Genomic DNA, 27,547 nt, shown 5'->3' on the forward strand with positions numbered 1-27,547 from the left:
ACATGCTGTGGCTATTAGGACACATACATGATCCCTGGGGCCTCAGCTATGCCTCCTCCAAGACTTCCAGTCAACTATCCAGTCACTCAACAAACGCTTCCTCATAATCTCTCTCATGTCACATGCTGTGCTAGGTGCCAGTGACACAGAGGGGGCCCAGGCAAAGACACCTCCCTCTCATGGAGGTTCCATTCTGGTCTATATAGACAGACAATAAACAAGCAGAGCAAGCCAAAAGGGATAAGGACATTTTATTTATTTATTTATTTATTTATTTATTTATTTATTTATGGAGTCTTGCGCTTTCACTCAGGCTTGAGTGCCATGGCGCGATCTTGGTGCACGGCAACCTCCATCTCCTAGGCTCAAGCGATTCTCACGCCTCAGCCTCTTGAGTAGCTGGGACTACAGGTGCGCCACCACCATGTCCAGCTGATTTTTGTATTTTTAGTAGACATGGGAGTTTCCCCGTGTTGGCCAGGCTGGTCTTGAACTCCTGACCTCAGGTGATCAGCCCACTTGGCCTCCCAAACTGCTGGGATTACAGGCATGAGCCATCACGCCCAGCCAGGACATTTCATAGTGAGGACATGAGGTCCCTGAAGCTGGAGGAGGTGATGGGGAGGCAGGCAGGGAGCTTCTCAGAGGCCTAGGTTATGATGGGGTAAGTGACCTGTTAGTACAAAGTCTCTTAGGTGACAATTTGGATTTGGAGGAGGGGAGGGGAGGGGAGGGGAAGGGAAGGGAAGGGAAAAAACAAAAAGCAAAAAACTACGCTCCAGTGGCCTTCTCCTCCCCTCCCCTCCCCTCCCCTCCCCTTCCTTCCCTTCCCTTCCCATCCCTGATGGCGTCTCGTTCTATTGCCCAGGCTGGAGTGCAGTGGTGCATCCTTGGCTCACTGCAACCTCCGCCTCCCGGATTCAAGCGATTCTCCTGCCTCAGCCTCCTGAGTAGCTGGGACTACAGGCACGCGCCATCACACCCACCTAATTTTTGTATTTTTAGTAGAGATGGGGTTTCATCATGTTGGTCAGGCTGGTCTCAAACTCCAGACCTCATGATCTGTGTGCCTCAGCCTCCCAAAGGGCTGGGATTACAGGTGTGAGACACCGCGCCCGCCTTTTTTTTTTTTTTGAGATGGCGTCTCACGCTGTCACCCAGGCTAGAGTGCAGTGGGGTGATCTCAGATTACTGCAACCTCCACCTCCCAGGTTCAAGCGATTCTCCTGCCTCAGCCTCCTGAGTAGCTAGGATTACAGGCATGTGCCACCACATCTGGCTAATTTTTGTATTTTTAGTAGAGACAGATTTTCACCATGTTGGCCAGGCTGATCTTGAACTCCTGGCCTCAAATGATCCATTGGTCTCGGCATCCCAAAGTGCGGGGATTACAGGTGTGAGCCACCACGCCCAGCCTTGTTTTGTTTTATTTTTAGTGCATTGTTCAGGCTGGAGTGCAGTGGTGTGATCACAGCTCACTGCAGCCTTGAACTCCCGGGCTCAAGCGATCCTCCCACCTCAGCCTCCCAAGTAACTGAAATTACAGGCAGGCACCACCATGTCCAGCTAATGGAGGGTTTTAAGTAGATTTGATATGATCAAATTTATGCTTTAAGAAAATCCATTTGGAGGCCATTATGGTAGCCTACGACTGTAAGCCCAGCACTTTGGGAGGCCGAGGTGGGCAGAACGCTTGAGGTCAAGAGTCCAACACCAACCTACCCAGCATGGTGAAACCCTGTTTGTTTTTCTTTTTCTTTTTCTTTTCTTTTTTTTTTTTTTTTTTTTGAGACAGAGTCTCTCACTCTCCCCCAGGCTGGAATGCAGTGGTGCCATCTCAACTCACTGCAAGCTTCACCTCCCAGGTTCACGACATTCTCCTGCCTCAGCCTCCCGAGTAGCTGGGACTACAGGTGCCCGCCACCACACCTGGCTAATTTTTTGTATTTTTAGTAGAGATGGGGTTTCACCGTGTTAGCCAGGATGGTCTGGATCTCCTAACCTTGTGATCTGCCTGCCTCGGCCTCCAAAGTGCTGGGATTACAGGCGTGAGCTACCGCACCCGGCCTCTTTTCTTTTTTTTCTGAGATGGAGTTTCGCTCTTGTTGCCCAGGCTAGAGTGCAATGGTGTGATATTGGCTTACCGCAACCTCCACCTCCAGGATTCAAGCGATTCTCCTGCCTCAGCCTCCTGAGTAGCTGGAATTATAGACATTCACCACCACGCCCAGCTAATTTTGTATTTTTAGCAGAGATAGGGTTTCTCCATTGTTGGTCAGGCTGGCCTCGAACTCCCAACCTCAGGTGATGCACCTGCCTTGGCTTCCCAAAGTGTTGGGATTACAGGTGTGAGCCACTGTGCCCGGCCAATGAAACCCTGTTTCTACTAAAATTACAAAAATTAGCCAGGAGTGGTGGTGCATGCCTATCATCCCAGCTACTCCGGAGGCTGAGGAACAAGAATCACTTGGCTGGGTGCGGTGGCTGACGCCTGTAATCCCAGCACTTTGGGAGGCCGAGGCGGGTGGTCACGAGGTCAGGAGATTGAGACCATCCTGGCTAACATGGTGAAACCCCGTCTCTACGAAAAATACAAAAAATTACCTGGGTGTGGTGGCAGGCACCTGTAGTACCAGTTACTGTGGAGGCCGAGGCAGAAGAATGGTGGGAACCTGGGAGGTGGAGCTTGCGGTGAGTCGAGATTGCGCCACTGCACTCCAGCCTGAGCGAGAGAGAGAGATTCTGTCTTGGAAAAAAAAAAACCGCTTGAACTCGGGGGCGGTGGGTGAGGGGAGGTTGCAAGGGGCCAAGATGGAGCCACTGCACTCTAGCCTGGGTGACAGAGCCAGACTCTGACTCAAAAAAAAAAAAAAAAAAAAAAAAAAGAAAAGAAAAAGAAAAAATTAAGAAAAGAAAATCCATTTAACTCCTGTGGACAGAGCAGGATCAGGAGAGTAGGAGGTAGGTGACTTCTGTAGTCCAGGCTCATTGCAGAGGAGAAGGAGAGAAGGGGGCTGAATCAATATCTCTATGGTGAGTTCTGAGTACACAATAAATGTGCTCAAATGCAGATTCCTGGGCCCCACTCTCAGAGAGTTTCTGAAACCCAGCAAAATCTCGCAGAAAAGACAACAGAAAAAAGAAAGAAATATACTAGCTTTCTTGGTCATTGGTGATTGAAAAACCAATTATTACCTTCAGGAATGGCTGGATCTAGGCACTCAAACCATTCCATCAGGAACCTCTCCATCTCTTGGCTCTGTACTCTAACATGTGGGCTTCCTTCTAGACAAGCCCTTATCTAGCAAGGTTGCCGTCTAGCAGATCTCAACTTACATTCTATGAGTGTAGCAATTCTTTTTTTTTTTTTTTTTTAGACAGAGTCTCGCTCTGTTGCCCAGGCTGGAGTGCAGTGGCATGATCTCGGCTCACTGCAAGTTCCACCTCCCGGGTTCATGCCATTGTCCTGCCTCAGCCTCCCAAGTAGCTGGGACTACAGGCGCCTGGCACCATGCCCGGCTAATTTTTTGTATTTTTAGTAGAGACGGGGTTTCACCGTGTTAGCCAGGAAGGTCTCGATCTCCTGACCTCATGATCCGCCCGCCTCTGCCTCCCAAAGTGCTGGGATTACATGCGTGAGCCATCATACCCGGCCGAGTGTCGCAATTCTTATGGGAAAAGAGTGAAAATTCCAAGGGCTGAGTCACTGGAGCAACTTGGGTTACATACTGACCAGTTGCTGCACCTGGAAGGAAATCTAGCCTTTGTAAGAAAAAAAGGAAATAGATATTGAGAGACTGAAATACCAACGTCATTTACAGTAAATCTGGTGGAGGGGCGGGTGCAGTGGCCAACACTTTGGGAAGCTGAGGCAGGAGGATCCTTTGAACCCAGAAGCTGGAGGCCAGCTTGGGCAACACAATGAAACTCTTTCCACAAAAAACTTTTTTTTTTTTTTTTTTTTTTTGAGACGGAGTCTTGCTCTGTCACCCAGGCTGGTCTGCAGTGGCGCGATCTTGGATCCCTGCAACCTCTGCCTCCCAGGTTCAAGCCATTCTCCTGCCTCAGCCTCCTGAGTAGCTGGGATTACGGTTGTCTGCCAACACACCAGGCTAAGTTTAGTATTCTTTTTGTAGAGATGGGGTTTCACCATATTGACCAGGCTGGTCTTGAACTCCTGACCTCAAGTGATCCACCTGCCTTGGCCTCCCAAAGTGCTGGGATTTCAGGCGTGAGCTACCACACCTGGCCTTGAGCAATTTTTAAAAAATCAGCTGGGCATGGTGGCTCACATCTGTAGTCCCAGCTACTCAGGAGGCTGAAGCAGGAGGATTGCTTGAGCTAGGAGGTCGAGGATGCAGTGAGCTGTGATCTTGCCACTGCACTCTAGCCTGGGCAATGGAGTAAGCCCTAAGACCCTGTCTCAAAAAAAAAAAAAAAAAAAAAAAAAAAAAATCCAGTGAAGGCCAAGAATCTGCATCTAAGGCTCCCAGCTCCAAGGTTCAGACACCATGAGATAGAGGGCTGTGCTTCCAGATGCAGTTGATAATTGGGCAGCCTTCCTTCCCCAACTAAATGTCACCTCCTCCAACAACTGCCTGCATGACCCATCCTCTGTTTGAGTCTCCATCCCTTTGTGAATAAGATGAGCTGATGACACCAACTTTGGAGGACAGCTAAGAGGACAAGAACCCAGTAGAGGGTCGGGTGCGGTGGCTCACACCTGTAATCCCAGCACTTTGGGAGGCTGAGGCAGGCAGATCATGAGGTCAGGAGATCGAGACCATCCTGGCTAACATGGTGAAACCCCGTCTCTACTAAAAATACAAAAAATTTAGCCGGGAGTGGTGGCGGGCGCCTATAGTCCCAGCTACTCGGGAGGCTGAGGCAGGAGAATGGCAAAAACCTGGGGAGGCGGAGCTTGCAGTGAGCCGAGATCGCGCCACTGAACTCCAGCCTGGGTGACAAAGAGTCAGAATCCATCTCAAAAAAAAAAAGAAAAAAAGGAAAAAAAAAGAGAAGAACCCAGCAGAGGACCTAGAGAGAGGGAGGCCCCTCTCAGAGCCTCAGTTTCCCTTATCTGTAAAATGGGTAGATAACATGGGAAGTTGGTGCTATGGTGCATGCTCTCTTTACGTGGGCCCATTTCCTGGCCTGCAGGCGGCGACTGTGCCACTCTGCTGAAGAATATCGGAGCGCTGCCAGTAGAGATGGCCCGCATGTACTTTGCCGAGACGGTGCTAGCCCTGGAGTATTTGCACAACTATGGCATCGTGCACCGCGACCTCAAGCCTGACAAGTGAGCTTTGACCTTTCCCATCACTCCCTCTCTGCCCCTTGGGAGGCCAGGAGGCAGAATGGACGGGCCTCATCCCTGAGACCCCCGCCTGTGCCTACAGCCTCCTTATCACCTCCATGGGTCACATCAAGCTCACAGATTTCGGCCTTTCCAAAATGGGGCTCATGAGCCTTACCACCAACTTATATGAAGGCCACATCGAGAAGGACGCCCGGGAGTTCCTGGACAAACAGGTGTGTGTGCGGGCATGGGGGTCGCTGCGGGTGGAGTGACCCGGCAGGACCTCGGGAACCCAGGGCCTGGTGGGGGGCACAGCTCTCCCTCGAGGGCCCTCCTGTGGCCAGGGCGTGGGCTGACAGCCTGCCCCCAGGTGTGTGGGACCCCAGAATACATCGCGCCCGAGGTCATCCTGCGTCAAGGCTACGGCAAGCCAGTGGACTGGTGGGCCATGGGGATCATCCTCTACGAGTTCCTGGTGGGCTGTGTGCCCTTCTTCGGAGACACGCCAGAGGAGCTATTTGGACAGGTCATCAGTGGTACGTGGCTTTGCAGTGCACAGGGGCAGGGCGTGGTGTGCACGAAGAGATGGACAGGCCCAGTGTTCCAGGGACTTCAAAGCCACCCCCCAGAGGATTGCTTGTACCCAGGAGGTCAAGGCTGCAGTGAGCCATGATCGTGCTACTGCACTTCAGCTGGGTGACACAGTGAGATCCTGTCTCCAAACAACAACAACAACAACAAAAACGCCCCTAAACTCCGTTTTGTTTTGCAGATGACATCCTGTGGCCCGAGGGGGATGAAGCCCTACCCACAGAGGCCCAACTCCTCATATCCAGCCTCCTGCAGACCAACCCTCTGGTCAGGCTTGGGGCAGGTAAGTCTGCCATGCAGAGGAGCTGAGGGTCCACTGATGGAGAGCAGGACTCCAAAACCCCAGGCCCAGCCTGTGCTGTGGCCCCGCTGCGGAAGACATGGGGGGGCGGGGCTCGGCTGCTGGGTTGGCCATCAGCTGTGGCTGGAATTCCTTCCCTCCCAGGTGGCGCTTTTGAGGTGAAGCAGCACAGTTTCTTTCGAGACCTGGACTGGACAGGGCTGCTGAGGCAGAAGGCGGAGTTCATCCCCCACCTAGAGTCGGAAGATGACACTAGCTACTTTGACAGTGAGCTGGGACACCAGGCACGGCCTGGGTCGAGGGGTGGGATCCGGGAAGAGGGACCCTGGGGTAAGTAAAGCCTGGGATAGGGCCCGGCTAAGTACTTAGATGTGATGCCTAGGTGCAAAGGTGGTATTTCGGCGGGGGCGGACTTTATCAGGGGCGGGGCCAATGGGGCGGGGCTGACATGGGATGGGGCTCAGGCTGAAATGTAGGTAAGAACCTGAGATTGGGGTGGGTGTGGGGCGTGGACTGGGGTGAGTTGTGAGCTTGGGCCTGTAACTGAGCTAGAGAGAGGTACTAGCGCTCAGAATGGCCTGGGGTGAGGCCAGGGTGCAGAGCACTGTAGGTGGAATCTGGGGGCGTGGCATCTTTGGAGGCGGGGCTAGACGGTGCCACTGAGAATGAGGCAAGGACCTAGCCTGGGAGCGGAGACTAAATTAAATACACTCGGCCGGGCGCGGTGGCTCAAGCCTGTAATCCCAGCACTTTGGGAGGCCGAGGCGGGCGGATCACAAGGTCAGGAGATCGAGACCACAGTGAAACCCCGTCTCTACTAAAAATACAAAAAATTAGCCGGGCGCGGTGGCGGGCGCCTGTGGTCCCAGCTACTCAGGAGGCTGAGGCAGGAGAATGGCGGGAACCCGGGAGGCGGAGCTTGCAGTGAGCCGAGATCGCGCCACTGCACTCCAGCCTGGGCAACAGCGTGAGACTCCGTCTCAAAAAAAAAAAAATAAAAATAAATAATAAATAAATAAATAAATAAATTAAATACACTAATGAGGCACGGACGTGGCCTGACCTGAAGACTTGTAAACCGGGCTTGAACCAGGACTGGGCTCCTGCGGGGATGTGATATGAGGAGGAAACACGTACCCGCAGTCACAGCCCATACCCGCTCCCCAGCCCGCTCAGACAGGTATCACCATGTGAACTCCTATGACGAGGATGACACGACGGAGGAGGAGCCCGTGGAAATCCGCCAGTTCTCTTCCTGCTCTCCGCGCTTCAGCAAGGTGGGCCAAGGCTGAGTGTGGGACAGGGCGAGACCTCGGGAGGGATGGGACTTGGAGAGACAGTGAGAAACAGGTTCCCTGGTGCCCAAGGTTTCAGGAGCGGGAAGTTATTGATGGGGTGGGAGTCCGGAAAGTGGTAAGACCACGCGACAGGCAGTTTCGGGAGTCTATGGGACGGGCCTTTGGCATTGAGTGGAATCTAACAGGAATCAGGACAGTTGTGCAGATTGAGGCCATGGTGGGGCGGGGCTAGGTCTGGGCGGGGCGGGGTCAGGACGTGGGAATGAGGCCAGCAGCAAAGGCGGGGTAAGCCCAACAAGGGTGCTTTTATTTATTTATTTATTTATTTATTTATTTATTTATTTATTGATAACAGGCAGAGAAGCCATAGGTTTTGCTTTGAGAAGCAACTTGCAGAGGGGTGCAAGGTCTAGCCTGGGTGAAGGAGACATAAATTAAGGGGGTTGCTGGGAAGATGGGGTGTGTAGAGAGCAGACTGGTCAGGGCATTCTAGGGACAGAGTGTAGAATAAAACGCAGGGCCTAACTTTGTGGGGTGGGGCCTGAACTGAAGAATTGTAGGTTGGCGGACCATGCACAATTGGTCGGAGCCAGGCCTCGGAGGGTGGAGTGCGCTTTGCGGGGATCCACTGCCAGGAAGATGATTAGCTCTGGAGTCAAGGTGGAATCCGGGCTGGACTTGCCTCCCACCACCACCTACAGGTGTATAGCAGCATGGAGCAGCTGTCACAGCACGAGCCCAAGACCCCAGTAGCGGCTGCAGGGAGTAGCAAGCGGGAGCCGAGCACCAAGGGCCCCGAGGAGAAGGTGGCCGGCAAGCGGGAGGGGCTGGGCGGCCTGACCCTGCGTGAGAAGACCTGGAGAGGGGGCTCTCCGGAGATGTGAGCAGGGTAACGGCGGAGTTTGGGGGCGGGGTTGAAGGGGGCGTGTCTTCCCTGACCACGCCCCCTCCGTGCAGCAAGCGATTCTCCGCGTCCGAGGCCACTTTCCTGGAGGGAGAGGCCAGTCCACCGTTGGGCGCCCGTCGCCGTTTCTCCGCGCTGCTGGAGCCCAGCCGCTTCAGCGCACCCCAAGAGGACGAAGATGAGGCCCGGCTGCGCAGGCCTCCCCGGCCCAGCTCCGACCCCCCGGGCTCCCTGGATGCACGGGCCGCCAAAGAGGAGACTCAAGGGGAAGGCACCTCCAGCGCCGGGGACTCCGAGGCCAGTGAGTGCCCTATCGTGCTACCTTCCCCAATGTCCTACTAGTCATATAGTGAGCATCCCATGAGCCTGTTGCTGTTTGTGAAAGACTTCACGTACTATTCACATTCTAATTTAGGATTTTTTTTTTTTTTTTTTTTTGAGACAGAGTCTCACTCCCTCACCCAGGCTGGAGTGCAATGGCGTGATCTCGGCTCACTGCAACCTCCACCTCCTAAGTTCAAGTGATTCTCGCATCTTAGCCTCCCAAGTAGCTGGGATTACAGGCGCGTGACGCCACCTCCGGCTAATTTTTGTATTTTTAGTAGAGACGGGGTTTCATCATGTTGGCCAGGCTGGTCGCGAACTCCTGACCTCAAGTTATCTGCATTCCTTGGCCTACCAAAGTGCTGGGGTTACAGGCGTGAGCCACCGTGCCCAGCCCTATTTGAGATTCTTAACATTAGAAACACCCCAATGCCATGGTCAGTCAGTGATACAGTCTTATACAGACTATGTCTCTATATGAGCAGCAGTGCGGGATGCAGGTTACCTGCTCAGATGAAACTCACCGTACATCAGGGGTAAAAAGTGGGAAGAGCATTCCAGGCAGGGAAACAGCATGTGGGAAATCCCCGGCCTTGGACTGATTCCTAACACACCTGCTTTCTGTTGCAGCTGACCGCCCACGCCCAGGTGACCTCTGCCCACCCTCGAAGGATGGGGATGCATCAGGCCCAAGGGCTACCAATGACCTGGTTCTGCGCCGGGCGCGGCACCAGCAGATGTCAGGGGACGCGGCAGTAGAGAAGAGGCCTTCTCGAACTGGGGGCAAAGTCATCAAGTCAGCCTCAGCCACTGCCTTATCTGTCATGATTCCTGCAGGTAACGCTGGGCCCCTGCCCCCCCGCCATTTGAGGCAGGACAGACCAATGAAAATGCTGCATATTCCCTGTCCACCGTGATTGGCTCCAGGCTGGACCAATGAGAGGCTGCTCTGCCACTTACACTTGGGAGGAGGGAGGAGCAGATACAGGGAGATGTGTGTCTTCTTGGTTCTGATTTCTGACCGCGGTTGTATGTCTGTAGTGGACCCACATGGAAGCTCACCCCTTGCTAGTCCCATGTCTCCACGATCTCTGTCCTCCAACCCATCCTCACGGGACTCCTCACCCAGCCGGGACTACTCACCAGCTGTCAGTGGGCTCCGCTCCCCCATAACCATCCAGCGCTCGGGCAAGAAGTATGGCTTCACACTGCGTGCCATCCGTGTCTACATGGGTGACTCGGATGTCTATAGTGTCCACCACATTGTCTGGGTGAGTACTCATGGGTGGAGTCTCTATCACAGAGTGGAGGCTGGGGGGGGAAAAGACCCCTCCAGCTCAAACCAGTTAGCCTGGGTGAGACACCTCTGTGACTCTCTATCCCTCTTCCCTCTCTGAACCTGTTTCTTTTTCTTTTTCTTTTTTATTTTAGGCGGAGTCTTGCTCTGCCGCCAGGCTAGAGTGCAGTGGCACAATCTTGGCTCACTGCAACCTCCACCTCCTGGGTTCAAGCCATTCTCCTGCTTCAATCTTCCGAGAAGCTGGGACTACAGATAGCCACGTGCCACCACGCCCAGCTAATTTTTGTATTTTTAGTAGAGACGGGGTTTCACCATGTTGGCTAGGATGGTCTCGATCTCTTGACCTCGTGATCCGCCCACCTCAGCCTCCCAAAGTGCTAGGATTACAGGCGTGAGCCACAGCACCTGGCCGAGTCTGTTTCTTCATCTGCAAAATGGGGAGAATAGTCCAGGCGCAGTGGCTCAGGCCTGTAATCCCAGCACTTTGGGAGGCTGAGGTGGTCAGATCGCTGGAGGTCAGGAGTTCGAGACCAGCCTGGCCAACATGGTGAAACCCCGTCTCTATTAAAAATACAAAAATTGGCCAGGTGCAGTGGCTCATGCCTGTAATTCCAGCACTCTGGGAGGCTGAGGCGGGCAGATCACGAGGTCAGGAGTTCGAGACCAGCCTGACCAACATGGTGAAACCCCATCTCTACTAAAAATACAAAAAAAAAAAAAACCACCAAAAAACAAAAAAACCCCACAAAAACTAGCCGGGTGTGGTGGCAGGTGCCTATAATCCCAGCTACTCAGGAGGCTGAGATAGGAGAATCACTTGAACCCAGGAGGCAGAGATTGCAGTGAGCCGAGATCGTGCCATTGCACTCCAGCCTGGGTGACAGAGCAAGAGACTCCGTCTCAAAAAATAAAAATAAAAAAATAATTAGCTGGAGGTAGTGGCGCATGCCTATAATCCCAGCTACTTGGGAGGCTGAGGCAGGAGAATCGCTTGAACCTGGGAGGCGGGTGTTGCAGTGAGCCAAGATCACGCCACTGTGCTCCAGCCTGGGTGACAGAGTGAGACTCCGTCTAAAAAAAAAAAAAAAATGGGTAGGAATAGTTGTTATTTCTCAAGGTGTTATCAGGATTCTAGTGCATGGAGAACTAAGTGTACAGCATATAAGTTTAGGAGCTTTCCTTGTTACCAATCCCACTAACCCTGCCCCTGTGGGGTGCTCTTTCCCCAGCACGTGGAGGAAGGAGGCCCAGCCCAGGAGGCAGGACTCTGTGCTGGGGACCTCATCACCCACGTGAATGGGGAGCCTGTGCATGGCATGGTGCATCCTGAGGTCGTGGAGCTAATCCTTAAGGTGAGTGCAGGGAAGGAAGCACCCTGGGCAGAGGGTAGGGGAGGCCTGAGCAACCCCTAGCAGAGTATTTTCCCCCATTCTTCCCCCAGAGTGGCAACAAGGTAGCAGTGACCACAACGCCCTTCGAAAATACCTCTATCCGCATTGGTCCCGCAAGGCGCAGCAGCTACAAGGCCAAAATGGCTCGGAGGAACAAACGACCCTCCGCCAAGGAGGGCCAGGAGAGGTGGGCACAGCTGTAAACAGCTTAATCTTTGAGCAGTAGCTGGAACTCAGGCGGGAGGGGCACAGGTGAGGATGGAGAAGGGAAGAGCACGGGAAAGGTGGCGGGAACAAGTGACCAACAAGCAAAGAGAAGAGGACAAACAATTAAGAGGGGCTGCGGGCTGGGCGCGGTAGCTCACACTTGTAATCTCAGCACTTTGGGAGGCCGAGATGGGCAGATCTGGGGATCAAGAGTTCGAGACCAGTCTGGCCAATATGATGAAACCCTGTCTCTACTAAAAATACAAAAATTAAGGCCGGGCGCGGTGGCTCACGCCTGTAATCCCAGCACTTTGGGAGGCCGAGGCGGGCGGATCATGAGGTCAGGAGATCGAGACCATCCTGGCTAACACGGTGAAATCCCGTCTCTACTAAAAATACAAAAAAATTAGCCGGTCGTGGTGGCGGGCGCCTGTAGTCCCAGCTACTCGGGAGGCTGAGGCAGGAGAATGGCGTGAACCCGGGAGGTGGAGCTTGCAGTGAGCCGAGATCGGACCAGTTTGGATGAGTGTTTGTAGCCAGGATTGGGAGTGGCCTAAAGTTGGGCGGGGCCTGAAGTAGGAGGAGCTAAAGGACGTTCTATCTTGATAGGTGGGTTGTAGCGGAAGAGGGAGGAGCTAGAGAGGTGGGCGGGGCAGAATAGGTTGGTTTTGTTTGGATGCTTGTTTCTAGGTTGGACTAGGAGTGGCCAAAGCGGGGGTGGGGACTGAAGTGGGAGGAGCCAAGCAGCACTGAGCTAAAGGAAGTTCTTTGTCTTGATAGGTGGGTTGTATCTGGAGAGGGAAGGGCCAGAAGGGGTGGGAGGTTACAGTGGTGAGACTGTGAAGTGGGAGGAGCCCTGAGCTCCGGCTTCCAGGTCAAAGACGCTTGGCACCCTCCCTGTCCCACAGCAAGAAGCGCAGCTCCCTCTTCCGGAAGATCACGAAGCAGTCGAACTTGCTGCATACTAGCCGCTCGCTGTCGTCGCTGAACCGCTCGCTGTCATCCAGCGATAGTCTCCCGGGCTCGCCTACGCACGGGCTGCCGGCACGCTCGCCCACGCACAGCTACCGCTCCACGCCTGACTCCGCCTACCTAGGTATTACCTCTTGCACCTGCGCCGGGACCTGGCTGGTGCTCGGGCTGGTGCGCAGGGTGGCCTGGCTGGTGCTCGGGCTGTATTCACTCGCTTCACCTCCTGTCACCTGCAGGCGCCTCATCCCAGAGCAGCTCCCCAGCCTCAAGCACGCCTAACTCGCCTGCGTCGTCCGCGTCGCACCACATTCGGCCCAGCACGCTGCACGGACTGTCGCCAAAGCTCCACCGCCAGTACCGCTCTGCGCGATGCAAGTCGGCCGGCAACATCCCTCTGTCGCCGCTGGCACACACGCCGTCCCCCACGCAGGCGTCACCGCCGCCACTGCCGGGCCACACAGTGGGCAGCTCGCACACTACGCAGAGCTTCCCGGCCAAACTGCACTCATCGCCTCCAGTCGTGCGCCCGCGCCCCAAGAGTGCCGAGCCCCCTCGCTCGCCGCTCCTCAAGCGCGTGCAGTCGGCCGAGAAGCTGGGAGCCTCCTTGAGCGCGGACAAGAAGGGCGCACTGCGCAAACACAGCCTCGAGGTGGGCCACCCGGATTTCCGCAAGGACTTCCATGGCGAGCTGGCGCTGCATAGCCTTGCCGAGTCGGACGGCGAGACGCCCCCAGTCGAGGGCCCTGGCGCGCCCCGGCAGGTCGCCGTCCGCCGCCTGGGCCGACAGGAGTCACCTTTGAGCCTGGGCGCGGACCCATTGCTGCCCGAGGGTGCCTCCAGGCCACAAGCATCGAGCAAGGAGAAGGAATCCCCGGGGGGCGCCGAGGCGTGCACCCCGCCCCGCGCGACGACCCCCGGGGGCCGGACCCTGGAGCGGGATGTCGGCTGCACGCGGCATCAGAGCGTGCAGACGGAGGATGGCACTGGCGGGATGGCCAGGGCTGTGGCCAAGGCGGCGCTGAGCCCGGTGCAGGAACACGAGACGGGCCGGCGCAGCAGCTCTGGCGAGGCGGGCACGCCCCTGGTACCCATTGTAGTAGAGCCTGCGCGGCCTGGGGCTAAGGCTGTGGCGCCTCAGCCTCTGGGCGCGGACTCCAAGGGGTTGCAGGAACCCGCACCCCTGGCGCCTTCCGTGCCCGAGGCCCCCAGGGGCCGGGAGCGCTGGGTGTTGGAAGTGGTGGAGGAGCGCACCACGCTGAGCGGGCCTCGCTCCAAGCCTGCCTCCCCAAAGCTCTCCCCGGAGCCCCAGACACCCTCCCTAGCCCAGGCGAAGTGCAGTGCACCCAGCAGTGCAGCAACCCCAGCCCCACCGTCTTCCCTCTTGGGCTCGGGCACCAAGCCTGAAGTGGGGCTGACCTCCCGGTGCCCTGCTGAAGCTCTGCCCCCAGCAGGCCTGACCAAAAAAGGAGTGTCCAGTCCCGCACCCCCGGGACCATAGCTAAGGTGGGCGTTGGCCCTTCGCTGTATAGCCTCCTGTATACATATGTACACATATAAATAAAGTGCGTCCGTGCTGCGTGAGTTTTCTGGGGCTCACTCCAGGCAAGGCGAGACATCATCACACGACCCCACCCCATGCCCAGGTGCTTTTTGGGAGGTGGGACTCCAGTTCTGGTTACCATGGAGAGTGGAAGGAATTTTGGATAGACACCTCCTGTGGTCCCACTTCTGGTCTCACCTCTGCACCAACTGTCCCCAAACCTTTAGGGGGAGAATTGATGCTGCGATCCTCTTGTGTCCCAGCGTCCACCTGAAGAAAAGGTTAACAGGCTCGTCCACCAATTTCCATTTATTTACTCCTCAACAATCCTGATGGCAGGTATTATGTTTCCATTTTGCAGACAGACTGTGTCACAGAGCAGTTAAGGCACACAATCAAGGTAATACAGCTAGGAAGGGGATGAACTGGGATTCAAAATCAAGTCCAAACTGGTTCCTGAGCCCTTATATTTTCTTTTCCTTTTTTTTTTTTTTTTTTTTTTTTGAGATGGAGTCTCATTCTGTCACCCAGGCTGAAGTGCCGTGGCGTTATCTCAGTTCATGGCAACCTCTGCCTCCTGGGTTCAAGCAATTCTCCTGCCTCAGCCTCCCGAGTAGCTGGGACCACAGACACATGCCACCATGCCTGGCTAATTTTTAAATATTTTTAATGGATATGGGGTTTCACCATGTTGGCCAGGCTGGTCTTGAACTCCTGACCTCAAGTGATCCACCCATCTCAGCCTCCCAAAGTGCTGGAGTTACAGATGTGAACCACTGCGCCCACCCCCCTACCTATTTTTTTTTTTTTTTTTTTGAAACAGGGTCTTGCTATGTGACCGAGGTTGGAGTAATCATAGTTCACCGTGACCATGATCTCCCTGGTTCAATCGTTCCTCTGGCTTCAGTAGCTGGGACTACAGGCGTTTATCGCCATGCTGGACTAACTTTTTTTTAAGTTCTAGTAGAGCTGCAGTCTCACTATGTTGCCCAGGCTGGTCTCAAATTCCTGAGTTCAAGTGATCCTCCCTCCTTGGCTTCCCAAAGTGCTGGGATTACATACATGAGCCACTGCACCCGGCCGTGAGGGTTAGATCTTATAATGTCTGCTGGGCTTCCTGGCCATGCCATTACAGGGCTGGTAGTTCTTCACCAGCGGCTGGAAGGCCTTCCAGAGGGCTGGCAGCTGGGCACACAGCGTGCCCCCACCCCGTTGCTCCTCTCCCTGGTTCCGATTCATGTCACCCACGCACGTCCAGGGCCCTTTTGGGGACACGCACCATTTGGAGTGGTCCTCTGTGCTGTTGAAGCTTGGGCCACCCGGTCCAGGGAAAGCTATCTGGTTCACATTCAGAACCTGCCAGATATCCGAGCAGTTAGAGGGCAGGACGCCTACAGTTTTGTGCCAGAACTGGACCTGCAGGTTGGTACCAAGGGCTGCCGCCAACCAGCCAGAGTACAGGTCTGCAAAGGATGGAGAGAGGGCACAGGTAAGGTCAGGGCCACTGCTAGGGAGTCCCTAGGCCACTTCCCCTCTTTCAGCTCAGTTTCCATATTTCTTTTTTTGTTTTTTTTTTTTGACGTGGAGTCTTGCTCTGTCACCCAGGCTAGAGTGCATTGGTGCAATCTAGGCTCATTGCAACCCCTGCCTCCCAGGTTTAAGTGATTCTCCTGCCTCAGCCTCCTGAGTAGTTGGGACTACAGGAATGCGCAACCACATCCGGTTAATTTTTTAATAAAGAGACAGGGGTTTCACCATGTTGGCCAGCTGGTCTCAAACACCTGATCTCAAGCAATCTGCCCACCTGGGTCTCCCAAAGTGTTGGGACTACAGGCATGTGTCACCGAGCCCTGCCATAGTTTCCATATTTCTGAGCTCCGTTGTCAATTCCCAGCCCTGGGAATGATGACATTAATATTAACTGCCCTTCCCAGATTTTTTTTTTTGAGATGGAGTCTCACTCTGTCACCTAGGCTGGAGTGCAGTGGTGCAATCTTGGCTCACTGCAAGCTCTGCCTCCTGGATTCAAGCGATTCTCCTGCCTCAGCCTCCTGAGTAGCTGGAATTACTATAGGTGCACGCCACCACACCTGGCTAATTTTTGTATTTTTAGTAGAGATGGGATTTCACCATGTCGGCCAGGCTGCTCTCAAACTCCTGACCTCGTAATCTGCCAGCGCCTGCCACCACGCCCAGCTAATTTTTGTATTTTTAGTAGAGATGGAGTTTCACCATGTTAGCCAGACTGGTCTTGAACTCCTGGGCTCAAGTCATCCACCTGCCTCGGTCTCCCAAAATGTTGGGATTATAGGCGAGCCACTGCGTCCAGCCCTAAGTGTTTTTGATTAATTAATTATTTATTTTGAGACCAGGTCTCATTCTGACACCCCGGCTGGAGTGCAGTGGCAGGATCACGACTCCCTTGCAGCCTCGACCTCCTGGGCGCTATTCTCCCATCTCAGCCTGCTGAGTAGTAGGGACTACACGTGTGCCACCATGCCCCACTAATTAAAATTTTTCTTATAGAGATGGGGTCCCACTATGTTACCCGGGCTAGTCTCAAACTCCTGAGCTCAAGTGATCCTCCTGCCTAGACTGGGATTACAGGTGTGAGCCACTGTGCCTGGCCTATTTATTTATTTTTATTTATTTATTTATTTATTTATTTATTTATTTATTTATTTTTGAGACACAGTCTCGCTCTGTCGCCCAGGCTGGAGGTCAGTGGCATGATCTCTGCTCACTGCAAGCTCCGCCTCCCAGGTTCATGCCATTCTCCTGCCTCAGTCTCCCAGGTAACTTGGACTGCAGGCACCTGCTACCACGCCCGGCTAATTTTTGTACTTTTAGTAGAGATGGGGTTTCACCGTGTTAGCCAGGATGGTCTTGATCTACTGACCTCGTGATCCGCCTGCCTCAGCCTCCCAAAGTGCTGGGACTACAGACGTGAGCCACCACACTCAGCCTATTTATTTATTTATTTTTAAATAAAGACAGGGTCTTGCTCTGTCACCCAGGCTGGAGTGCAGTGGAGTCATCATAGCTCACTGTAGCCTGAAACTCTGGGCTCAATTTATCCTCCTGCCTCAGCCTTCCAAGTTGCCTGGCTAATTTTTAATTTTGTAGAGATGGGGTCTTGCTATGTTGCCCAGGCTTGTCTTGAACTCCTGTCTTCAAATGACCCTCCTGCCTCAGCCTCCCAAGTAACGGATTACAGGAGTGAGGCACCACCTCTGGTGCCCAAATGCCTTATATGTACCACTTCATTCATAACAATTTTTAAAGTAGATGTCAGTATCCCCATTTTTCAGATGAGTAGACTGAGGCTCAGGTGAAATTATACATCACACAGCTAGAACCCAGGGTTTGAACCCAGGTCTGTTCACTGCTTATGTGATTATAGCTCCCAATCAGACCCGGTCTCTACCCCTGACTCGAACTCAGCCATGGCGGCACCAGTCACCCCTTCTGCAGAGAAGGAGCTCTCCACCCTCAACCTTCAGACTCACCATCTCCAAATTTGCTAAACTTGGCAAAGCTCTGGAAAACAGCCCCGGCCTGGGATGTGAGTGTGACGCTGCTGTTCCAGGGTTCTTGGCTAACGTGGTAGCCCTGGATCACATTCTCCAAGTCGGGGAATTCCTGGGCGAAGATCCCTTCCAGCTGGTAGTCATAAACCTGGGGGTAGGTGTAGGTCAGCTGCTTGCCTGGAGGACAAGGGGAGGAGGAAATGCAAGATCATTCTAGGTTCTGGTCGGTAAACCCAGGACTCATCCTGTGTCCCTGACTCCACTCACCAATCTTCGAGAACTGAGTGAAGGGAAAAGACACACAGAGCAGGGTCTGCCCGTAGGTACAGGCGCTATGAGGCCACCTGTATGCAGCAGAGGAGGCCAGTGGAGGGAAGTCAGGTACGCTGTGGACCAGCCAGAAGCCTCCGTCGTGGTCGAGGAGCAGGACACCTGGACCAAAAGAAGGCATTAGAGGAGGTCGGGCGCGGTGGCTCATGCCTGTAATCCCAGCACTTTGGGAGACCAAGGCGGACGGATCACCTGAGGTCGGAGTTAGAAATCAGCCTGGCCGGCAGGGCGCGGTGGCTCAAGCCTGTAATCCCAGCACTTTGGGAAGCTGAGACGGGCGGATCACAAGGTCAGGAGATCAAGACCATCCTGGCTAACACGGTGAAACCCCCGTCTCTACTAAAAAATACAACAAACTAGCTGGGCGAGGTGGCGGGCGCCTGTAGTCCCAGCTACTCGGGAGGCTGAGGCAGGAGAATGGCGTAAACCCGGGAGGCGGAGCTTGCAGTGAACTGAGATCCGGCCACTGCACTCCAGCCTGGGCGACAGAGCGAGACTCCGTCTCAAAAAAAAAAAAAAAAAAAAAAGAAAAGGAATCAGCCTGGCCAGCATGGCGAAACCCCATCTCTACTAAAAATACAAAAATTAGCTGGGCGTGGTGGTGGATGCCTGTCATCTCAGCTACTCAGGAGGCTGAGGCAGGAGAATCGCTTGAACCTGGGAGGCGGAGGTTGCGGTGAGCTGAGATCCGCCACTACACTCCACCCTGGGCCACAGAGCAAGATTTCGTCTCAAAAACAAGTAAGTAAGTAAATAAATAAATAAATATTTTAAAAAAGAAGGCAGGCCTCACGCAGTGTCTCATGCCTGTAGTCCCAGCACTTTGGGAAGCTGAGGCGGGTAGATCACCTGAGGTCAGGGGTTCAAGACCAGCCTGGTCAACATGGAGAAACCTCATCTCTACTAAAAATACAACATTAGCTGGGCGTGGTGGCACATGCCTGTAATCCCAGCTACTTGGGAGGCTGATGCAGGAGAATCGCTTGAACCCAGGAGGCGGAGGTTGCAGTGAGCTGAGATCGCACCACTGCCCTCCAGCCTGGGCAACAAGAGCGAAACTCCTTCTCAAAAAAAAAACAAAAAAAGGCAATTAGAAGGTATTGCTCCAGGCCTCCCAGCAAGGTCATCTGCAACCAGGAACACCCTCAGTTTGCAGCGGGACTTAGAGAGGGTGCCAGCAGTGTTAGAACCACAGCTGAGCTTAGTTTTTGCAGGCGTAAACTCCTGTAGTCCAGAATAACGCCAAGATTAATATAAGGTAGGGAAACAGGTCAGTTGTGGCAGCTCATGCCGGCAATCGCAGCACATTAAAAGGTGAAGGTGGGTGGATTGCTTGAACCAGGACTTCGAGACTAGCCTGGGCAACATGGCGAAACTCCACTCTACAAAAAATACAAAAAGTAGGCCAGGCGTGGTGGCTCACACCTGTAATCCCAGCACTTTGGGAGGCCGAGGCAGGTGAATCACCTGAGGTCAGGAGTCCGAGACCAGCCTGGCCAACCTGGTGAAACCCCGTCTCTACTAAAAAATACAAAAATTAGCTGGGCATGGTAGGGCACATCTGTAGTCTCAGCTACTCCAGAGGCTGAGGCAGAAGAATCACTTGAACTGGGGAGACGGAGATTGCAGTGGGCTGAGATTGCGCCACCAAACTCCAGCCTGGGAGATAGAGAGTGTCGCAAAAAAAAAAAAAAAAAAAAAAAAAGCTAGGCGTGGTGGTGGGTACCGACAGGCCTGGTACTTGGGAGGCTGAGGTAGGAGGATCACCTGAGCCCTGGGAGGTCAAGGCTGCAGTGAGCTGTGATACTGCACTCCAGCCTGGGTGACTCTAGGTGAGACCTTGTCTCAAAGAAAATAAAATGGGGGAAAAAGATGACTAAGGTCTGATAGAGGAGATCTCCCACCCGGCTATGGAGATCAGGGGTGAATTTGGAAAAATGTATAGGAACTTGGCTGGGCAGGGTGGCTCATTCCTGTAATCCCAGCACTTTGGGAGGCCAAGGTGGGTAGATCACTTGATGTAGATCACAGGAGTTCAAGACCAACCTGGTCAACATGATGAAACCTCGTCTGTACCAAAAATACAAAAATTAGCCTGGTGTGACAGCGGGCGCCTTTAATCCCAGCTACTTGGGAGGCTGAGACAGGAGAATTGCTTGAACCCCAGAGGCAGAGATTGCAGTGAGCCAAGATTGTGCCACTGCACTCCAGCTTGGGTGACAGAGTGAACTCCCTCCGTCTTAAAAAAACAAAGAAAAAAAAATGTTGGAGGGAATAGATGCCCAGGGTCTGACAGTGCAGATCTCTCCAGCCACCCAATGCAGTCAGGGGTTAGCCTGGAAAAATGTATAGGGACCCAAGTCTCTCCCCAACCCCCAATCCAGTCCTCACCCTTCGTGTGCCCACGTTTAGAAGAGTTGTGAGCCTTGCTGGCTTGAGGCGGTTGGTCATTGTAGAGCAGGAAGGCGAGCTGGGGGCGAATAAACGGAGACAACGTGAAATTCCTCCCAGGCAGGGCGGCCCTAGAGTTTCACCCTTACTTGGCCCCGGGCCCCCTTCACCTGGCTGCTGTTGCTCCGGTACAGCGGCTGTAGGCTTCGGCCCACGGCCCCCTCCGGGCTGTCGATGAGTCCCCTGCCGTCCCGCCAGCCTCCGGAGCTCTCGTCCAGATACTTGTACTGCAGCCCTCTCCGCGCCGCCTCCCCGGACCCTCTAAGAGCTGGCAGCTTGTAGACCACGAACCTGGAGGTCGGAGAATGCACAGAAATAGGGGAGAGGGAAGAGAAAGCACCCCAGGGTTCCCCGAGGAGGCAGCCATCCCGGTCGAGTGACCCCCGCCGGATCCCGGGGCGATGGTAGGCCCCCGCTGCACACTCACCAGTCTACAGGCTGCCCAGAGTCCCCGTAGCAGGTCAGGGCCCCGGCGGGGACGCACAGCAGCGCGGCCAGCAGCAGCGGGATCATCGCTGCTATGGGGCTGAGATCCAGGAATCTGTGTCGGGGCTGCGGGGCGATGGGTTGCAACAGAGGCCAGGACTGGCACCTGGCACCTTCTATTTCCCTAAACTTGCCTGGGAACCCGGGCGGGGACATCACGAGGGTAGAGACTCCTCCCCCGAGACGCGACGCTGCGTTTTGGAGAGGCAAAAGGCAGCCCCGAGTCTGCTCAGACCACGCCCACGACGGGCCAGGCGCTCCAGCGTCTCTTGGAGCCTGGTCACCGTTCCTTTTAGTGGTAGCTAATCCCAGCCCACGCACTTCTGTTCGACCCAACTCCTGCCTCGGTTTCTGGATCAGGCACAAGTTTGATTTTATTTCCAGCCCTACGACCTGGGTCCAACTCTTGTGACCTTTGTTATTCTTCTTCTTTTTTTTTGAGATGGAGTTTCACTCTTGTCGCCTAGGCTGGAGTGCAATGGCACAATCTCGGTTCACTGTAACGTCCGCCTTCCTGATTAAAGCGATTCTCCTGCCTCAGCCTCCCGAGTAGCTGGGATTTCATGCGCCCACCACGACGCCCGGCTAATTTTTGTATTTTTAGTAGAGACGGGGTTTTTCCATGTTGACTAGGCTGTCTCGAACTCCTGACCTCGTGATCCAACCGCCTTGGCCCCCGAAAGTGCCAGGATTACAGGAGTGAGCCACCGTGCCCTGCCATGATCTTTGTTCGCTTAAGAAGCATTTGTGCTCCAGTGGATCTTCCCCTTTTTCTTTCTTGGGTTTTTTTTTTTTTTTCCCTTCCTTCCTTTTTTTTTTTTTTTCTTTTTTCCCCAGACAATATCTCACTCTGTTGCCCAGGCCGGAGTGCAGTAGCATGATCTTGGCTCACTGCAACCTCTGCCTCCCCAGTTCAAGTGATCCTCTCACCTCAGCCTCCTGAGTAGCTGGGATCACAGGCACATGCCAATATGCCCAGTTAATTTTTGTAGTTTTTTTGGAAACACGGTTTCACCATGTGGCTCGGGCTGAACTCCTGAGTTCAAGGGATCCACCTGCCTTGCCTCCCAAAGTGCTGGGATTACAGGCATGTAATCCACCCCACCCAGACTCCCCTTTTTCATTCTGCACGTTTTCCCCAGGACTCCCTGAGCTAGCAAAGACGTGACTTTATGTTTGTTTTTTGTTATTTTGAGACAGGATAAAGGTTTCTCACCCAGGCTAGAATGCAGTGACTCCATCACGGTTCACTGCAGCCTCAACCTACTGGGCTCAAGTGATCCTCCCAGGTAGCTGGTACTCCAGGCCTGTGCCACCACGCCCAGATAATTGTTCATTGTGGTGATGAGGGTCTCACTATGTTGCTCAGGCTGCTCTGGAACTCCTGGGTTCAAGTGATTCTCCCACCTCAGCCTCAAGGGATCATGGCAGGGCAAAGGGCTATGGGAATCTGAGTACTGGCTTGAAACTGCCTTTGCAAAAATTATAACAGAAAACCAACTCCATCTTGCCTTTAATCCCCAAACTGCCCTTGCTTGGTCATTCCTGGGTGTGGGGCCAAGCTAATTTTTTTTTTTTTTTCAGACGGAGTCTCACTCTGTTGCCCAGGCTGGAGTGCAGTGGCACGATCTCGGCTCACTGCAAGCTCCGCCTTTCTAGTTCACGCCATTCTCCTGCCTCAGCCTCCTGAGTAGCGGGGACTACAGGTGCCTGCTACCACACCCAGCTAATTTTTTGTATTTTTAGTAGAGACAGGGTTTCACCGTGTTAGCCAGGGTGGTCTCAAACTCTTGACCTTATGATCCACCCAGCTCGGCCTCCCAAAGTGCTGGGATGACAGGCGTGAGTCACCGCGCCCGGCCAACTTTTTTTTTTTTTTTTTTTGACACGTTGTCTCGCTCTGTCACCCAGGCTGGAGTCCAGTGGCATGATCTCAGCTCACTGCAACATCCGCCTCCTAGGTTCAAGCAATCCTCCTGCCTCAGCTTCCTGAGTAGCTGGGATTATAGGCATGCAGCACCATGCCCTGCTGATTTTTGTATTTTTGGTAGTGACTGGGTTTCGCCGTTTTTGGTAGAGATAGGGTTTCGCCTTGGGGCTCAGGCTGGTGTTGAACTCCTGGGCTCAAGTGATCTGCCCACCTCGGCCTGCCAAATTGCTGGGATTAAAGAGGGAGCCACCTATGGCCGGCCCCAAGCTAATTTTGGGAGAAATTTAGTTTATAGCTTAAATGATAATAGCCCTTCCCCAAACTAAACTGCCTTTGTAGAAATAATGAAAGGGCACTAGGTTAGGAGGATGAGAGGAGCCTGAATTCTGCTAAAATGTAGTTGTAGTAGTTAAACTATGACCAGCCATTATTCTGGCCGGGTGCAGTGTCTCACGCCTGTAATCCCAGCACTTTGAGAGGCCGAGGCCGGGGGGTGACCTGAGGTCAGGATTTCGAAACCAGCCTGGCCAATATTTCGAAACCCCGTCTCTTCTAAAAATACAAAAATTAGCCAGGCGTGGTGGCACGTGCCTGTAATCCCAGATACTCGGTAGGCTGACACAGGAGAATCACTTGAACCCAGGAAGCAGAGGTTGCAGTGAGCCGAGATGGCGCCACTGCACTCCAGCCTGGCGAGAGCAAGACTCTGTCTCAAAAACAAAAACAAAGATGGCCAGCCATTATTCTGGAGGTCACAAGGTTTGCAACTTCCCCAGTTATTTCTGCAAATAACATGAGTATTGCAAAACCTTACACTGGCCTTTTTAGATGTCTTTTTAGGCTTTTTGTATATCTGACAACTGGATGACCCCACCCAGACTAGTGACTGTATGGTCCCTATCCAAAAGCTGACTCAGCAACTGTTTTCCGCAGTCCCATGATTGCATCAAGACACCCATTCCCTAGCCCTTCTGCGCACCAAACTGTTCTTGAATAACCCTAGCCTCTGAATTTTCAGGGAGGCTGATTCAAGTAATAAAACTCCCATCTCCCATTTAGCTGGCTGTATGTGGATTAAACTCTTTCTCTATTGCAATCCGTCTGTCTGGATAGATTGGCTCTATCTGGGCAGTGGGCAAGATGAACCCCCTGGGCAGTCGCAGGCTGTGGATTCTCAAATGCAGGGACATGTTTGCTGTCAATGTCCCCAGGGTTTGAGGCAGAAGACAAACATGGTGCAGCCCGAACTGGGCAGGCAAAGAGAGGACAGCAAGGCCTGCAGTGCCCAAGGAGGCTTGTTGGAGTTAAGGGGTGTCACTGTAGTTTAGGAGATGAGGGTGTGTAAGGCCCTCTAATATGACCTCTAGGTTTACAGCCTCCTGCTATCTTCCAGCCTCCAAAACCCAAAAATTCAGGCAAACGCTGAAGCTTTATCTGGGAGGGGCATTTTTATAGGACCCATAACCATTGACAGTTAATATCAGCCACAATAAGGGACCTTCAGGAGCCCCTTTCTAGACCCAGGGTCTCTGGGAAGCCTCACCCCACACCCTCTTCTGCTGTCCAGGGCCATCTGGGAGCTGGTCTGAGTGTCCACTGAGTCCGTTTATTTGGTGGTCTGTCTCACTGGGTCTGCATGACAGTTTGGACATCTCTGTGTGGCTCCCTGTGGCTGAAGACTTGTCGGATTTCCGTGGGAGGCTCCCCCAGGGCTGTCTATGGGTCCGTTTTTGATATTTGGGTGAATCTTTGGGACAGCGAGTCCAGGAGACGGTCCATTCGTGGGAAAACCACCCGGCATTGTGTCACTTGTCCGTGTAAAGAAACCACCAAACAGGCTTCTTGTCCCATCCCCAATCCCCAGGACAGTCCAAGTGCCAGGGCAGGGCTCAAAGGTGCCGCTTCATGTGCAAAGCCAGGTGGTCTGAGCGCGAAAAAGCACGTGGGCAGAGCTGGCAGCGGAAGGGGCGTTGCCCCGTGTGTTTCCTGTAGTGGCGGGTCAGCTCGTCCGAGCGTGCGAACCTCCAGCCGCAGCCTTCCCACGTGCAGGCGTATGGCTTCTCCCCTAGGGGACGAGGAAGTCATAAGCGCTATTGTCAGCCCAGTCATGTCCCCGGGTCCCCTGCATCTGGCCACACCCCTTTACTCAGTCTGGGCTGGGACTAGGATGAACAAAGTGAGGCCCCTAGGGCACAAAATTTAAGGAGGCACTCACTCTCAGAGCCAGCCAAGTCCAAGTCCCGCCCTCTGCAACCCTTCTTCCCCGGTAACTACAGCAGATGCCACCCGCTTTCTCATGTCCGGGTCCCACCCCCTCACCTGTGTGCGTGCGCAGATGCGCCTTCAGGTGGGAGCTCTTGGTGTAGCTCTTGCCGCAACCCGGGTGCGCGCACGTGTGCGCTGCCTGCCTCTTGCGCGCCCACGAACGTCGGCCGCGCTTGGATGGCGCGGCCTCGGCTATCACACCGGGATCCCCTGCAGTCCCCCCGAGTCCAGTGCCCACCGTCCCGGGTCCCAGGCAACTCAGGAAGGAGGGGGACGTGGCGGGGCCAGGCGCGGGTCCCTGGAGCCCGCGGAAGAGCTGGAAGTGCCCTTGGCACTGAGGCGCCGGGTACACCGCGGGGTACCCGGACAGCAGCCCATAGGGGGCGCCCGACGCCGCAGGCACTGAAAGCCCGGTCCGCTGGAAGTAGCCGCCCGAAGAGCCGGCGCCGGGCCCGGGGTATACCGGTTGCAGCGCCAGCGCCTTGGGCTCGGGGGCCGGGGCTGGAGCCAGGGCTGGGCCCACGAAGGCGTCGGGAGCCGGGGCTCGCAGGGCAGGGCGCACCCAACCTGAGTGATCCTCCGAACCCAAGAGCCCAGCCACCATCCCCGGGCCGCCCGCATAGGCGCCCAGAGTCTCGGGGGGCGGCGGGTATTGCACCCCGGGGGCCTCGCTGGGCGCCAGAGCGCGGGTCTGGGGCGCGCCACCCGGCTCTAGGCCCGAGAAGTTGGTGAGGAAGAGATCCAGGTCCCAGGTGGCATCCGCGCCCCTCTCATCGTCCTCCTCCTCGCCGGGTTGGTCCTCAGACTTCACATGGAGGGGCGGCTCGGTGGGGTCAGGAGGACCCGGGCCCATGTCCTGCGCCTCTTCGGAGCGCCACCACTGCGGGAGGGAGCAGGCAGCTTGAGGTTCGGTCGACACTGAGGTGCCCTGCCCAGGGACATCGCAGGCTGGGTACTCTTACGGGGACAGGCTGGCCAGAGGCTTTGGAAAAGGGTCCTGCTTGCCTGTCTCTCTGTCCCACTTCCCCAACACTAGCCGCCCTCTAGCCGCCCCTCTCCCCCCTCTCCCCCAGCTCCAGGGACAGAAGCCGATCAGGTCTGGCTGGAGACAGGAGATAAGACTTCCACTATCTGGAACCACACTTGGGGATGGGGGAAGGGGTAGCAGAACTGCTGGAGATGGAAAACTGGCGGGGGTTAGGGGAGAGGGTGCCAGCCTTGACTTAGTTTCCCCCTGGGACATCTCTCTCCTTCTCTGTCTCCTAAAACAAGAATAATTCCGAAATTTTGGATGTCCCCCAGACACACTCATCATTTCCCTCTGATATCTGGAAGGTTGTGAGCCTAGATCTCGTTCCTTTTTGTTTGTTTGTTTCTTGAGATAGGGTCTCACTCTTTTGCCCAGGCTGGAGTGCAGTGGTGCAGCTCACTGTATCCTTAATCTCTTGGGCTTTAATAATCCTCCTGCATCAGCCTACAGAGTACCTGGGACTACAGGCACATGCCCCCACGCCTGACTAGTTTTTGGTATTTTTTGTAGAGATGGGGTTTCACCATGTTGTCCAGGCTACCTTCGTTTTCTATTACAGAAATAGATCACACCTAGAACCTCAAGCCCCTAGACCACCCTCCTCACCCTCTGCCAGACTAAGCTGAGATCCCCTCACCTGGACTGAGTGTACCTCAGTTCTGGTTAAGTCCCTTGATTGCAGGGCAAGATGCAGGTCTGGACCCCAAGATCTGTGACTGTGGCCCTGGATCCCAGCCAGCCCACCTAGACCCCACCTTCTAGGCCCCACCTTGAGGAAGTCATCCTGTGTGTCCGGGAAGGGGCCCAGGGCGGTCAGTGTGCTGATGGAGGGCAAGGCGGTCTTGGCTGTGGCCATGGCTGGCTGGTGCCCACCCTGGGCCTCGAGCCTCCTCTTCCTTGGCTGCCTGGTGAACTCTGAGGCTGTGATAGCCCCTTCGAGGGCTCCTCTCTGCCCTTAGCTGATTGGCTGCAGCCTCTGATAAGGGGAGGCAAGGCAAGGCAAGGCGGGGGGTCACTGTTTCTGGGGCACAAACTTCACATTGGCCTGTCTGGGGTTGGGACTTAAAGACTAACCCTGTGTCCAAAGCCAAGTCAAATATCAGGGGTTGAGGGGTTCAGGGTTTGAGGGTCCAGGTGCTGGGTAAAAGGAGACATTGGGTCTCCAAAGAAGGAGAGACTTGGGGGTCTGCCCTCAGTTTACTTTCCTGGAAAAGGCAGAAAGGGTATTCTGGGAAGAAGCTGTGGGACCCCCTGTCCCCCTGATTGAGGCTCTACAGCCCTCCCCCTCCCCAGTAAACAGCAAAAACCGTGCCGATGGCGGGACTTGGCACAAACTCCCCGCCAAGCATTATCAGACACCCCAGACGTTGGAGGCTGCTATCAGGTGGGGGCCCAGGC

General features: G+C 54.5%; 3 protein-coding genes across 4 annotated transcripts in view; 1 reads left to right on the plus strand and 2 right to left on the minus strand.

Moving 5' to 3' along the window:
* Positions 1 to 14,168, plus strand: part of LOC105465833 (microtubule associated serine/threonine kinase 1) — a 43,949-nt gene extending 29,781 nt beyond the window's left edge. For both annotated transcript variants that reach the window (XM_011714553.3, XM_011714494.3), the window contains 14 exons: positions 5,161 to 5,299; positions 5,400 to 5,532; positions 5,670 to 5,835; positions 6,072 to 6,173; positions 6,336 to 6,458; positions 7,359 to 7,468; positions 8,191 to 8,369; positions 8,447 to 8,694; positions 9,348 to 9,554; positions 9,759 to 9,988; positions 11,247 to 11,369; positions 11,459 to 11,595; positions 12,524 to 12,711; positions 12,824 to 14,168. In XM_011714553.3, coding sequence (XP_011712855.1) covers positions 5,161 to 5,299; positions 5,400 to 5,532; positions 5,670 to 5,835; positions 6,072 to 6,173; positions 6,336 to 6,458; positions 7,359 to 7,468; positions 8,191 to 8,369; positions 8,447 to 8,694; positions 9,348 to 9,554; positions 9,759 to 9,988; positions 11,247 to 11,369; positions 11,459 to 11,595; positions 12,524 to 12,711; positions 12,824 to 14,085 — 3,347 coding nt within the window. In that variant the 3' untranslated portion in view covers positions 14,086 to 14,168. The remainder of the gene's footprint in view (positions 1 to 5,160; positions 5,300 to 5,399; positions 5,533 to 5,669; positions 5,836 to 6,071; positions 6,174 to 6,335; positions 6,459 to 7,358; positions 7,469 to 8,190; positions 8,370 to 8,446; positions 8,695 to 9,347; positions 9,555 to 9,758; positions 9,989 to 11,246; positions 11,370 to 11,458; positions 11,596 to 12,523; positions 12,712 to 12,823) is intronic.
* Positions 14,169 to 14,421: 253 nt separating this feature from the next.
* Positions 14,422 to 21,104, minus strand: LOC105465513 (deoxyribonuclease 2, lysosomal). The gene is made up of 6 exons (XM_011713989.3): positions 20,866 to 21,104; positions 20,549 to 20,729; positions 20,379 to 20,457; positions 17,925 to 18,089; positions 17,637 to 17,834; positions 14,422 to 15,590 (listed from the first exon to the last, which is right to left on the minus strand). The coding sequence occupies exons 1-6, from the start codon at positions 21,078 to 21,080 to the stop codon at positions 15,217 to 15,219; spliced, it is 1,212 nt and encodes a 403-aa protein (XP_011712291.2). The 5' UTR covers positions 21,081 to 21,104; the 3' UTR covers positions 14,422 to 15,216.
* Positions 21,105 to 24,283: 3,179 nt separating this feature from the next.
* LOC105465435 (KLF transcription factor 1) lies at positions 24,284 to 27,111 on the minus strand. Its single transcript, XM_011713910.3, has 3 exons — positions 26,919 to 27,111; positions 25,174 to 25,999; positions 24,284 to 24,919 (listed from the first exon to the last, which is right to left on the minus strand). The coding sequence occupies exons 1-3, from the start codon at positions 27,003 to 27,005 to the stop codon at positions 24,744 to 24,746; spliced, it is 1,089 nt and encodes a 362-aa protein (XP_011712212.1). The 5' UTR covers positions 27,006 to 27,111; the 3' UTR covers positions 24,284 to 24,743.
* Positions 27,112 to 27,547: the final 436 nt, after the last annotated feature.

This window comes from Macaca nemestrina, chromosome 20 (assembly GCF_043159975.1).
Source record: "Macaca nemestrina isolate mMacNem1 chromosome 20, mMacNem.hap1, whole genome shotgun sequence".
Taxonomy (NCBI): Eukaryota; Metazoa; Chordata; class Mammalia; order Primates; family Cercopithecidae; genus Macaca; species Macaca nemestrina.